At 34.1% G+C, this 12,923-nt stretch overlaps 1 protein-coding gene across 2 annotated transcripts in view; it reads left to right on the forward strand.

Annotated features, from left to right (window-relative positions):
- The window catches only part of KIAA2026 (KIAA2026 ortholog), a 62,688-nt gene that overhangs the window by 839 nt on the left and 48,926 nt on the right, over positions 1-12,923 (forward strand). For both annotated transcript variants that reach the window (XM_053932869.1, XM_053932868.1), the window contains exons 2-3: positions 1,986-2,186; positions 8,877-10,306. In XM_053932869.1, the coding sequence (XP_053788844.1) occupies positions 1,986-2,186; positions 8,877-10,306 (1,631 nt within the window). The remainder of the gene's footprint in view (positions 1-1,985; positions 2,187-8,876; positions 10,307-12,923) is intronic.

Below are 12,923 nucleotides of genomic sequence, written 5' to 3' on the forward strand. Positions count from 1 at the left end.
GACACTTGTTTACACAAGATGTCAAATGCTTCTTTCTTTATTTTATTCTGTCGTGAACTGCCTAAAATCTATATGAATATTTGGCTATTTTAAATTATTATTTTTACAATCTGTGAAATTTTTACCACCCTTAAAATACATAGGAATAAAATACTAAGCTGAAGTTACCTGCTTTGAAATGGTAATCATAATTATAAAATGAGAGACAATGCTTGCCATACTATGGTCTTAAATGGCAAAATGGAAGTCGCGGTAATTTGAAATGTAAGTCCCTGGCAGGGGCTGCTTTCTTATCAGCCAAAGCATAGAAACATAGAAGGCTCTTGAGCTATATGGTAGAAAGCCCAGTTTAAATCACAACTGAAGTACATGCTTTCTCATGAACTTGTCATAGTTTAGTCATTATCAGAAAACCATGGTGGCTTCTTACAGTGAAAAGCCCACCGGTCTTCTGAATGACATAGTATTCTGCATGTAAAAACCAAGAGGTGTTTTTGGTGAAGGATGAAGGTAAAGAAGGAACAGTGTTGGGAAATATGTAAATCTGCGTGTCTCCATCAGCGTTATGTTTGCTAGCGACACACATCGTGAACTGCCAGCTGGTAAGAGCGTTGCTCATGTAGTAACACTTCAGGGAAGTGGTCTAGAAGTCATCTGAAAGCAGAGTGAATGTATTCAGTGCTGCTGTAGCAGCAGTATATTTGAAGCTGTTTCTGTGTAACAGCAGTTTTGAGACAGTCTGGTAGTAGAAAGGAAGGACTGTTGAATGTAGGGGGCATGAATGTTCCTAGTTTGCTAAAGTAAAACCTGATTTAAAAAAAATCCTGGCTTAATAGAGTTACTGCTGGCAGATAATGAACCAAATGCAACTTGGAAGATTTTGTGTTCTCAAATAGCAATATAGGTATTTCCTAAAAAATAAATTCAATTGCTCTTGTCATACTTCCATTTAATGTACAGTCTTTTTCAGATAAATATTACAAAATAGTGAACTGTCTGAAGATAATCCTGTCTCAGTATATAGTGAGTTTGGCTTGTATTAGCTCTTCAGAGATTTGTAAAGATTTTTTCATTATATCTGTGTGCACTAGCTTAATAAAAGTTTCTAAGACCTGTAAGTATAAAGGATTATGGAACCTAGAAGTCTCAAAGTTCTTTTACAATTTTTAATTAGACAAATTTGTTTGAAGTGTTTAACATAATTTTATTTGTAAAGTGAAATTGAAGAACTGCTTCTTGGAACAATGTTCTTATATTATTGCAGAGTAGTGTTTAGGTCAATGATCCCCATCAAGTGATTCAAGGGAGTAAATTAGTATTGGTTGTATAATTCCTGAATACTACAAGCCATAGAAAATTACCTTAGAATGGAGGTTCCTTTTGAATGGAGGTTGGATTTTTCTCCTCTGTACCTCAAATGTTTTCACAGGCTGTGAAAAACTCATACAAGTTTTAATGGAGTCTTTTGAAACAATTTAAGAAGAAATGTAACTTTGCAGACAAATTTGTAGTGTTTTGTCTTTGAGTTTTTGTAGTTTAAAATAGGATGAATCTGGTGTTTAACATATGCTTCCCCAGCCTAAACCAACTAACAGATCCCCAAACCCCCCCCACTAATAGACCCCACTACCCAGCCCCCTATTTTTAGGTATCTGCTAAAAAGGATGCTTTCTTATCTTACGTCTTGTGGAAGTTTTTTCTTTCCAAATACTTATGGACTAAGAGAATTCCATCTCCATATAATACTTGGTAACTTGTAGTAAATATACAGTTTTTAACTGGTGTGAAAACATAGGTCATATTAGTGTGTTGGGTTTAAGTTTAAATTTTTATAAAGGCATTTTCAAAATGGTAAAAATGGCAGGTGAAAAAATAACTGCTTTTTTCTGAGTAAGCATGCTCAACCCATGGTTGGTAGGCTAGGCATTGAGGTGCCACTGGTACAGCAGTTCATAGTTGTGAATTAGCTTGCTTTTTTCTTCTAGGCATTTAAGAGAGAAAACATCATTGGCTGTAACATCTAGAGGATGCTATGGGCAGGAGGATGAAAAAACAACAGCATGCATTTCTACAAGACGTCGTTCCACGCCTCGCAATTTAGTAGGTTTGTCAACAGGTGTGTTTGAGTCCGTGATGGTTCAGGTTCTAAGACAAGAGGAGCAACTGAGAGCAAAAGAGGAAAAGAGGTAATAAGAAAAGCGATTTAATTTTAGTTTTAAATAGTTGACTTACTAGTTTTTAAAGAGCCTAGCTCTTTATGGCTTTTTTAGGTAAATAAATAAACTTGTGGTCTCAAGTTTATGGCTTCAATACAGTGCATCCACAAAACAAAAATTTAGTACCACTTTCTTGAAAAATCGTGGAGGTCATTTAAGTTTTGAATTAAATTACAGCTGCTCTTATTTTAGTATAGCAAACTTCTAATAGTAACTAAAAGCATCCACAGTAATTTCCTGCTAGTGTATTATGGTTTATGATATGTACCCTTGGACAATTTTTCATGCAATAATTAGATTAAAAACTACCAGAATGATTAACAGTCTAATGCTTAACAGTCTAATTCCATTATCTTGTCACTGCTGCTCTCACTCATAGCCAGAAGCAAATCATCTCTGCCAGTGCCTCTGCTGTTACCTCATTGAGGTGGCATTTCAGCTTGTCAGTTAGGTAATAATTTTAGATTGTTTGAGTAAATAACACTGAGATTTTGTGGTCTTCTGAAATTTAAGAGCTATATAATTCCAGGCAGTATTTAATGTTAATATGTTTTACTTTGAGGGAGATGAAGCTTTGAAGTTTGTTTATTTTAACAGTAATTTGAGTGACTGTGTCTAAAGATGGCTCACAATGGTAAGATAGTATTTGCTTCAGGAAGTGAAATGTTTCTAGCTTTTTTCAAAGTTTACAGTTTTGTAGACTTTTTCCCATATGTGACCAGCTTGCTTTTAATTTTGGGGGTCATCTTCATTTTCAGCAGATTTGAAGCTATACAGCTGACCTAACTGTTACACAGTACTTTTTTCTGTAGAACTTTTATCTTTCTTCTAATCCACTAATCTTCTAATCACACTTTGCAAAAAAAAAAAAAAAAAAAAAGAAAGATCACTAGGGTTATTGTTTCTTTGGTAAAATTATCTTGATTTTTGCTTAACTCTGTGTTCTAGAACTTGATAACAATGTTATGAAAAAGGATATTTTGATTGGATTTTAATTCATTGCTAGAGTCTGTAGAACAGTTTACCAAACAAAATAAAAATCACGCATTCATACACATGTTTTAAGTACATTGCTGCAAAACTGTATTAATTAACTGTTAAGTCCATCTGGATATACTCAAAAGTCCCAGATCCTGGACAAAGATGGTTGATTCTACAGAATGTTCCACAATAACAGAAAAAGACCTCTTTGCACCCTAAAATTTTGAACTGTACCACTTATTAAGCAAAAAAAAAAAATCTATCAGTGGATAGCTGGTTTAATATTTATTTGTCTCTGTTGACCCCTGCAAGTAATTTTGCTTCAGATTTCTTCTCTCAGTTTTATTTCTTAATTGCACCATGTTTTTAAAATAATTTGGACCTCTCTGTACCAATTGTTTCTCAGCTCACCAAAAATGTTCCGCAAGTACCTTTTCTGAGCATTTTTATGAAAAGGGGTTGGCAATTAGAAGGCCTATAAAGTTTAGTTGCACATTTCCAGTGAAGATCACATTTTACAGTGTATACAAATTTTCAAAGTGGTGCACAGATAAATGCACATACTTTCAACACTACTTTTATTTGAAAATTTATTGCAAATTTCTAAACTTTTGGCTTATTGATAAAGTATATATTGCGTTATTAAGAGGAGAAAATGGTTATTCTGCTACATTTTTTTGTTTTCCTTAGAAATCTAACACACTGAGATTGGCATAGAAGAGGTACTTTTTGGAAGACTGCAGCCTTAGGTATTTTAGTTGGAGAGCACAGTGCTGGTGAATCAGTTGTATTTGGATAGGCAGCATCTGCTCTTCACCCAGCTTTAAAATGAGTTATCAGGAACATAAAAAAGGGCTCAGTTTCTGGCCATCTAGTGGGCGACTCAAAGTGCTTGTAGCTGTGATTTATGCTTGTAGCCATAAATAATCTTAGTTTAGAATGTCTAAGAGTTGCATACTTTCAGTCCCAGAAAAGTAAGACTGCAAATGCAAGGGCCTTTCTATAAAACTTAACCTCATATCTAAAGAAATTGCCTGTTGAAATCCAAGTTTATATATAATTCTTTGCTGTAGATATTTAGATACTTTCATAAGACACAGGCATTTTATGATGAGAATTAAATAAAGCTAAAATGAAATTTAAAAGACTCAAACATATAAATAAATAGTTATGTATATTGTATAGAAATAAAAATAAAATACAAATTAAATTTGTAGATTAAATCCTTAAAATTCTTTTTGATTAGTTCTTTCCCACAAAGTTCTTGAAATTGATTTTGCAAGCATTTTTTTCAACTGCATATTTTGGAAGAATTTTCTGAAGTGGGATTTTTATCTTCTCTTCTGTAGTTAACTTCAGGGAAATCCTACTCCAAATCTTTTAGTCACTTTTGTTATATAGGTATCCTTTGTTAAGAGCTCTCTTTCTCTTGTAATTGATCCCTTTCTTGCGCGATCTATTTCACTTTTCCTTATGCAATGTTTTATAACTTTCCCCAAGTGACACATTCATAATGGTAGACTCAACATGTAAAAACTGATAAGATATTTTTGCAAATCTGATTTCACTATTTTGCAACTAATAGCTTTTGTACAGCAGCAAAAGCACTTTCCCCCACCAAAGTACCTATATGACAAGATCTCATTTACTTTTATTGTTAATCTTGTTTGTAAGCATTCCTTTTGTTCAAATATTGTAATTATCAGAATATTGACTATCTTCAAATTATGAATTACATTTCTATGAGTTTCTACTGCTGCTGCTTGGTTACATGCTAGGTAAGTAACAAATCAACTAATTTACACATTAGTTAACAATAAATAATTGTGGAATTATTTTATAATTGGAAATGATGACTAATTAGATAAGATACTGATTGATGATACTTAATGATGACTAATCAGTTAGATACTGAAATATAAAGGTAAATTCCTACTGAAATTTTTAAAACCACCAGTGAATGGCAGATATTGACTGGTTGATTTCAGTGGGAATTAAGTGTCTGTATGGGTTTGGTCTGTTGAAAATTATGTAGGCAGTTCTGTGTCTTTCATCTCTGAAAGCATGATCCTGGGATTGGTTTCAGACATGTTCATTAAAACATTTAAAGAATTAGTAATTTAATTAAGGAAATTGTGGAATAAGGTATGCTTATATAGTCAATTTTGCTTTTTATGAGGATGTTAGCATGGAATTAACCAGATCCAATGGGAAAATATGGAGTATATAATAATATGATTTAAGATATTTGAGATACAGAAATAAGGTTATATGGGCCTCTCCAAATTTAGTATCTTCTGACTACTAGATCTTGGATTATTTTAGAATAATATGTAATACTGTTAATCTGTATGTAACTTCCTATTTTATTTTTTAAAGACAGTTTGCAAAAACAAGTTATTGTTAATTAAAGCAGTTCTGTGTGTCTTGTCTTTAAGAATTCCAGTGTCTGACCTTTTACCTGTGAATCAACACCTAAGTAGGTTAGACGTGGTAATTGGGAAAACGAAATAAAATCTAGTCTTTGTTCTCCTCTCCCCACCAAGAAATCCTCCATTTGCAAAGGAGGAATTTGCTGGTGATGTGTGTCGGCTGCCTTAATTAAGGGAGGAAATTAGAAGAAGAGTAGGGAGTTATGGTGGGACTTTGTTTTAGGTGTTGTCTCTACTTGGGTATCATGTTTGCTGAGTTTTAAGTTCAGATGCCACTGAAGAGCTGCAAAACAGCTACTGCAGATGTGTTCTAGAAATATGGCTGTTGTTAGTCTAGAAAAATCAGCTTCACCTTAGAACAGTTCTGTAACTACTGTAAGTCCAGCACATATATGCAAACATATTTCTGGTAAATGTAAATAAAAGTGTGAAACAACAGGGTTTTTTAGAGTTGCTGTCAGCATGGAAGCCACATACATATGTCCAGAGAATTTCTTAATATAAGGATATCTATGCCGCTAAAGTATCAAATCTCTCTGTCTTACCTCCCTCTCTCCAGTTTCTCTCTTCCTCCACCCCTGCTCCCTTGCCCTCTGTCCTATGCCCTCTTTCCTTCCCTTTATCTTGACAAAACCACCCCAGGAAAAAGCTGTGCCCTCCAAAAGATGCTAGCAGGAAGACCTCAATAATGAAGATGTGGAAGTGTGCTATTATTTACATTTTTTCTTTGAATGTCTGCTGAGAATGGAATGACAGCAGATATTGTGATAAAACAACTGCTTAAAAACAAGGCAAACAAGTGAAACAACTTACAGTTTTCTTTTTAAACAACCCTTTAAAGCATTCTTTAAAATTATATAGTAATTGTAATTTTATCTAGGCAGAGATATCTATCTATGAAACTAGGGTATTGTATTTATTTTGATAATTCTACTTTTATTTAAATTATTACTTGGTAAAAAGTTGAATCTGCTTACGAAGATATTTTTGGATTGCCTACAGCTTTTTTTTTATTAAACGATTCTGAAATGTTGTTGTTGTTTCTACATATGTTCCATCTCGCCAAGTACTCATTATTTAGTCTTGTTGCCATACTATATTAACCGACTTCATGCCTTTTGGAGGCAGGAGGTTATTAGGAAGTATGTTTTACATTCAGGAGGAACGAGGGAGTAGGATCCAAGAGTGCTATGAAATTTATATTTGAGACCACTTTTGCATAATATAATTTCTTCCTCTGTGTCACTGGGACATTAGTTATTTTTATTTATTTCATTTATTTTTATTATATTAATGCAATATTAGCACGTTTAAATAGAACATGAATCAGAATAAAAATAATGCCTACTTTACATATGCAAGTAGTATTGTTGAATTTAGTGGTTTATTCACCAAGAAGGGCAACAGAAGTTCATGCTGAAAAGTGGGATTTTGTCTTTATATTCTGTACTTTATATTCTTAAGTTAATGCTGCATTCGGAGGCTGAATTTAAGAATTTACTGACCTGTTTGCTTTTACCTGTTATGTTTCACATGAGTCTGTACTTCTGCACTTACTAGATATATAAATAACAAGAATGCACATATCTGGTATTAAACATTTCTGTTCAAATTATAGTAACAGGTCACTGAGTATTTAATTTTATTATAGAATATAAAGTATTCAGTAGAGTCTTATTGTATTTTATGTTACTTTTTGTACACATGGCATGTTTCTCCTGTGCTGATACTAAAATGTGAACAAAACTGCATTTGTTGCCTTTTTTCATTGTTAAGATAGCTAATCAATAGTTAATGGTTGAAATATATGCCCTTCAAGCTAGAAGCCACTATCAGCTTTATGCTGTCAAAAGAAACAATTTATCATTACTCTTTTGCCAAATTTGGAAGACATTGATGCTTTGAATAGATACATGGCATTTACTTGCTACTTGTTTATGAAGAAAAAAAATTGGAGGTTCGCAGTTTCGAGATAAGGATGTGTAAATTCCAGTAGCAGGTCATATTTGTGTTAGAGGCAGGTGATAGTTTTAACCAGTGATAGAAACGTCAGAGAAAAAGATAAAAGAAGCTTACAATGAGCTCTAAAAAAATTTTTCTGTAAGTACAGCTGTATCCTAATCCTGTCTTTTGGAATCTGGTTGTGCCTTCAGGCAAAACTGTTAGTTTACTAGTGCATCAGCGTTAAAGAAAATTTACTTCTGTTGGTAACTTTTGATATTTGTATGATTCATGCAGATGTCCAGTTTTCTGCTTTGGAAATATATTGAAATATCTTGTATCTTAGATGGTAAGCTACAGGTAATTGATTATCTGAAATGGAAGCATTTCTTTTTCTGTTGCCCTTAAGTTTCATGATGAATTTACAAATAAAAGCAAATAGAAATTCCCGGCCTATCATATGAGGTTTTCATACTGCTGTCATGTTTCCTCTTGCTAGTGTTTTGTGTGGACTCCCAGATTACTCAGAAGTTTTTACAGGCTTCTGGTTACTGATAACCTCTTTCTCCAAAAGCATGTTATTTCTGCTCTATCCTATTTTTTAGATAGGGGGACCAGAACTGAATAATTTTTTTCAGGTGAGAGCAAACCAATTAATATAATAACATTTTATTTTTGGTATTATTTCCCATCACATTTTTCATGTGTCCTGATACTTATTTCTTTTTTGACCACCATTGCAAACTCACTAGTAAAACTAATACAATACAACTAATACTAATACAACTTTGGGTGGGAGGGAAAATGGCTCTTGTGCACGTAAATGAAGCACTTAGTAATTAGGCATGTATACTTGTGTGATGAGGAAGGGAGGTACAAGGGAGGTGATGTGAGCCACAGGGCAACCATTTCAAAACAAGACTTACCTGGAATTTGTTTCAGACATCTTTATATGGATGGTTTGTTGGAAATATTTAATTATGATTAAAAGGGATTGAGGAAGGAAATACTTTTTTTTTTAATACCTGAAAGTCTAAACAACTCAAACTATTGATATATGCCAGGCTTTTTTCTTATCTTTTCCCCTTTTTTAAACTAGTGGTAATAAAAAAAAAAGGTAATTATTTCCCATTTTGGTTGATGTGTTCTGCACTGCATAGTAAGACAAACTGAAGTAAAACTTCAGTTTTACTGTGCTCTTTTTAACTTCGAGATAAGTATGTTTGACATACTGTGGTTCTGGTTTTTTTCCTTGTTTCTTTTTGATCATCTACTATCTGAATTTTCATGAAATTTCTTTTAATAGGCAGAGAGAGCAAGAAAGAAAAGAAGCAGAAGAAGCTAGTCAGAAAGAAATAGAAGAATGGGAAAAATCACTTTTAGCTCAAGCAGCACCTACAAGGATGGAGACAATGTGGGAGATCCCAGCTATTGGTCATTTTCTTTGCTTGGCACAACAGATTTTAAATTTACCTGAAATAGTATTCTATGAATTGGAACGCTGTCTTCTGATGCCTCAGTGTAATGTTTTTTTATCTAAAATAATGACTTCTTTGTTAAGTCCTCCTCATCGCAGACCTACATTACATCGCAGGCCTACATTTTCCTACAGGACTTGGGAAGCAGCACTCAGAAAGAAAGTGCAACACTGGTATACTGTTGTGGGGCAGACCGACAATCCTAATGGTGCTGCAGAAAAGCTTGGATTGTGTCCCCAGTTTTTCAAAGTTCTCGGAGAAGTTAATCCCTTGGAGGAAAAACCATTTCATGAGCTACCATTCTATCAAAAAGTATGGCTGCTAAAAGGTCTCTGTGACTTTGTATATGAAACACAAAAGGATGTTCAGGATGCGGTGCTAGGTCAGCCTATCCATGAATGCAGAGAAGTAATTCTTGGTTATGACTGCTTGGAAAATGCGTATGTTCACTTTCCACAGTTCTGTGGTGCAGATATTCGAATTTACAAACAAAAACCTTTTCAGGCTCCTGAATTTCCATCTCTTCCCATCAAGGTTAAAAAAGTGCCACGTATTAAATTGGAAAGAGTAAAACATGAATATGGAAGCAAAAGCAATGGGGAGGTCAGTTCTGCTGGGAGAGAACTGCTGTGTCATTCCAAGACAGATGGAGAGAAAAGTATGGACATTGTTATCTGTCCAGAGAAAAGAACACGTTTAGGTAGCTTTAGAGTCACTACAGAGGAATTGAAGGTTGACTGTGAAATAAAAGCCTCAAGAGTTTGTGACATCAAAAAAACTGGTTGTTATAAAAAGAACTTCAGGAATTTGATTACTTCAGGAGAGATTGTGGATATAGGTGGTCACCCTAGTTCAAAAGAATTAACAGATGTGGAGAATGGACAAGGTTGCACTGAAATAGCCAGAGTAAGATCTGACCTGAGTCCATTCAAGGAGAGCACACTGAAAGCTTGCCAAATGCACGTCAATGGCACTTATAATGAAAACCAAGGCAGAAATTATCATGAATCTGCTGAAGAAACAGTACTAGAGACCTTACTGCAAAATAATAAGAAACTAAATAAGATGCTGGCAAAAAAGAAGAAAAAGAAAAAAAAGAAGTTGGAGGACATTCTAAATGAAAATCTACAGAGAAAACTTGATGACTTGCAAAGAAAGCGTGAGATTCATCTTCATCCATTCAAATCTTACAAATCTGAGATCCAGAACAAGTTATTTTTAATTAAAAAGAAAGCAAAACATAAGAAGCACAAGTCTGGTAAGTTGGCACTTTTACTTATAGTAAAAATCAGGAGGATACAGATTTTTAAGTTGTTTTCTTAGTTGATAAGTCTACATTTTATTTTGTGAAAAGGAGAATCTTACTGCATTAGACAATTTGGATATTAACTTTAGAGTCAAAGTTACCTACCCAATAACACAAGCATATAAAAAATCGGTTGATCAAACTGTGATTCATTTGCAGAATGTATCTTTAGAGAACACAATCAATTGCAAGAGTTAATTTGTTGCAAAAAATATTCAGGAGAATAAATGTAACTGACTGGTTAGCATCAGAGTGTCGCTTGAAGGCATTTGATGGTATCTTATAGCAATTGTGGAAATGTTTCTCCATTTTCTGGTAATATTATCCAAATTATGAAGAAACACAGAGTAATTACATGAGATGATGAATCTAAAGTCATTCAGAGTAAAACTGTGCAATCGTAGGTCACCAAACAGTACTGTTTTGACTGGGCCTGGGTCCAACAATCAGGATGCATCAGCATCAGAATTTCTGCTGATGACATTTTTATTGCAGAATTGGGCAACATCTGGTTAAGTGTGTCGGGTAAGTGATACACAACCCAGATTTCGGTTAACTCACTGGAAAATTTCAAAGGTATTTGCAAACAGTAAAGTTACAAAAACCTTAAGTAAGTTCAAATTGTTCATGTAGCTGTAGTATTTTTGATGTCATGTGAAGCAACGTAAAAGCTTAATCCTTTTGAGTCCTGAGCTATGTCATCTGTGCTAGATTTTAGCAGATTCTTTCCAACATTATATTTTTTAAGTGACAGGCTGCTTTTCAGAATAGTGCAGACTGAGAGATAAATATTGGATTTCATCTGAAAAGCAGAAAGCCAAAACCAAGAATCTGAGTGACAAAAAAATGTCTTCTAAAGGTTAAGAAGCTAGGCAGGGTGTGATGGCAGTGCATGTAGCTAGAAATCAAAATTTAAAGCTGAGAGAACAAGTAATATTTAGATCCTCAGTATTTGCACATAACAGCCAAAGAACTGTCTTACTATTTAAATCACAAATTCCTCCTTCTAAAATATTTCACTGCCCACATCTAAACAGAAGTTTCAAGAGTTGCAGTTGAAGTTCATATATGTAGTATTCAGGGAAACAAATGTATTTTACATTTGCCTTTGTGACTTAGCTCTCCAAACGTGTCACTGTTTTCAGTCTTCTTAAAACCAAGCAAACTGAATAACAACCCAAATGGCAAAAAAGGTCTCTAGTTTGGAGATGTGTCCTTTATCTCCTGATATGTTGACACATTCCCCATCTTATTCTTACTACTTCTTCATTTGACCTGTCTGGAGAAAATTTTGCATTAACTTTACATCATTGCAAGAAAGCGCTTTTATTCCTATGGTTGTTAAACCTCCATTGGTTCTGTAGCTGCTAGGCTGAAATGGATAGGATTGGATTCAATTTGTCCAAATAACTTGTTGTTTTGTAATGTTTCCTAATGTTTAAGGCTAAGTAGTATTTCTTAAAGATTGTCTGAAATTAAATCTTCTGTTTAAGGATTCTCTTACCTCTCTTCTGCTCTTAGAGCAGAAAAAGTGATTTAGTAAAACTTGTTCTGAGTCCCCAAAGACATCAGACTTAAATTATAAATCTGATCCTAGTCATAACTCTTTGCAACGTTCTTTAAAAGTACAGTAAGTTGAAGAAAACATCAGGAATGTAAAAGTGAGTACCTTTCATTACTTTTCAACAAAATTATCTTTTTCCTGCTCTATTGGTTCTCTTAGGCAGCTAAACCTAACTGAGTCACAGTTTGTGTTTCTATTGAGATGATTTGCATATTCCTGACTTGCTGTGGCAGTGGTACCCATAGTGAATATAGACTGGGCATGCAGTTTTTCTACCTGAATACTTCACAGAAATATTGTGAGCAGAACTTACTGGAGAATACAACTATGTTATGACCTTTACTACAGTGACAGAGTTTTCTTAGAATTTCTGAAAAGGTGTGACTACTTTACTGAATCTATGTTTTTGAAACAAGGTGATGGTTATTATTGTGGCAGTGTTCTGTGTCAGAATTATTAACAAAGTAGTACTGAATGTAATGGAAAGACAGAGTCAGAGCAGTTCTGTAAACAGCTGCATGCTGTGCATTAATTTTTAAATTTTTTTTTTTTTTTTACTGGAGTTAGGTAAGTTTCAGTGCAAGGCACAGTGCAAGAGCATGAGAATCCTACAATTGCATGTTTGAAACAGAGATTGGATGAAATTGAGAAAATCTGTAGCGTTGAGAAAATAGAAGGGACCAGAGGCTGCTTGAAATAACTGTGATGTGCCTGATGCAGAGGTAGTAGTAAATGTAAATTGAATCTCTTTTTATTCCAGTTGATCTAGAAAACACCAATACAGCACATGATTTTAGAAGAACTTTGGATGTAAATTCTGTACGATATACTCATACTTTGGAAAATTCATGGTTGTCAACCTGTTTGAAGTCCATTTTACCATATATTTTTTTTTTTTAGAGTACCATTACATTTTGTGTATGAAGTCAAGCATTGCTTGAATGTAAGAAAATGAATTCAATGGCCTGGCAGCAATTTTGTAGTGCCTGGTTTACTGTTCTTGGG

This window comes from Vidua chalybeata, chromosome Z (assembly GCF_026979565.1).
Source record: "Vidua chalybeata isolate OUT-0048 chromosome Z, bVidCha1 merged haplotype, whole genome shotgun sequence".
Lineage (NCBI taxonomy): Eukaryota > Metazoa > Chordata > Aves > Passeriformes > Viduidae > Vidua > Vidua chalybeata.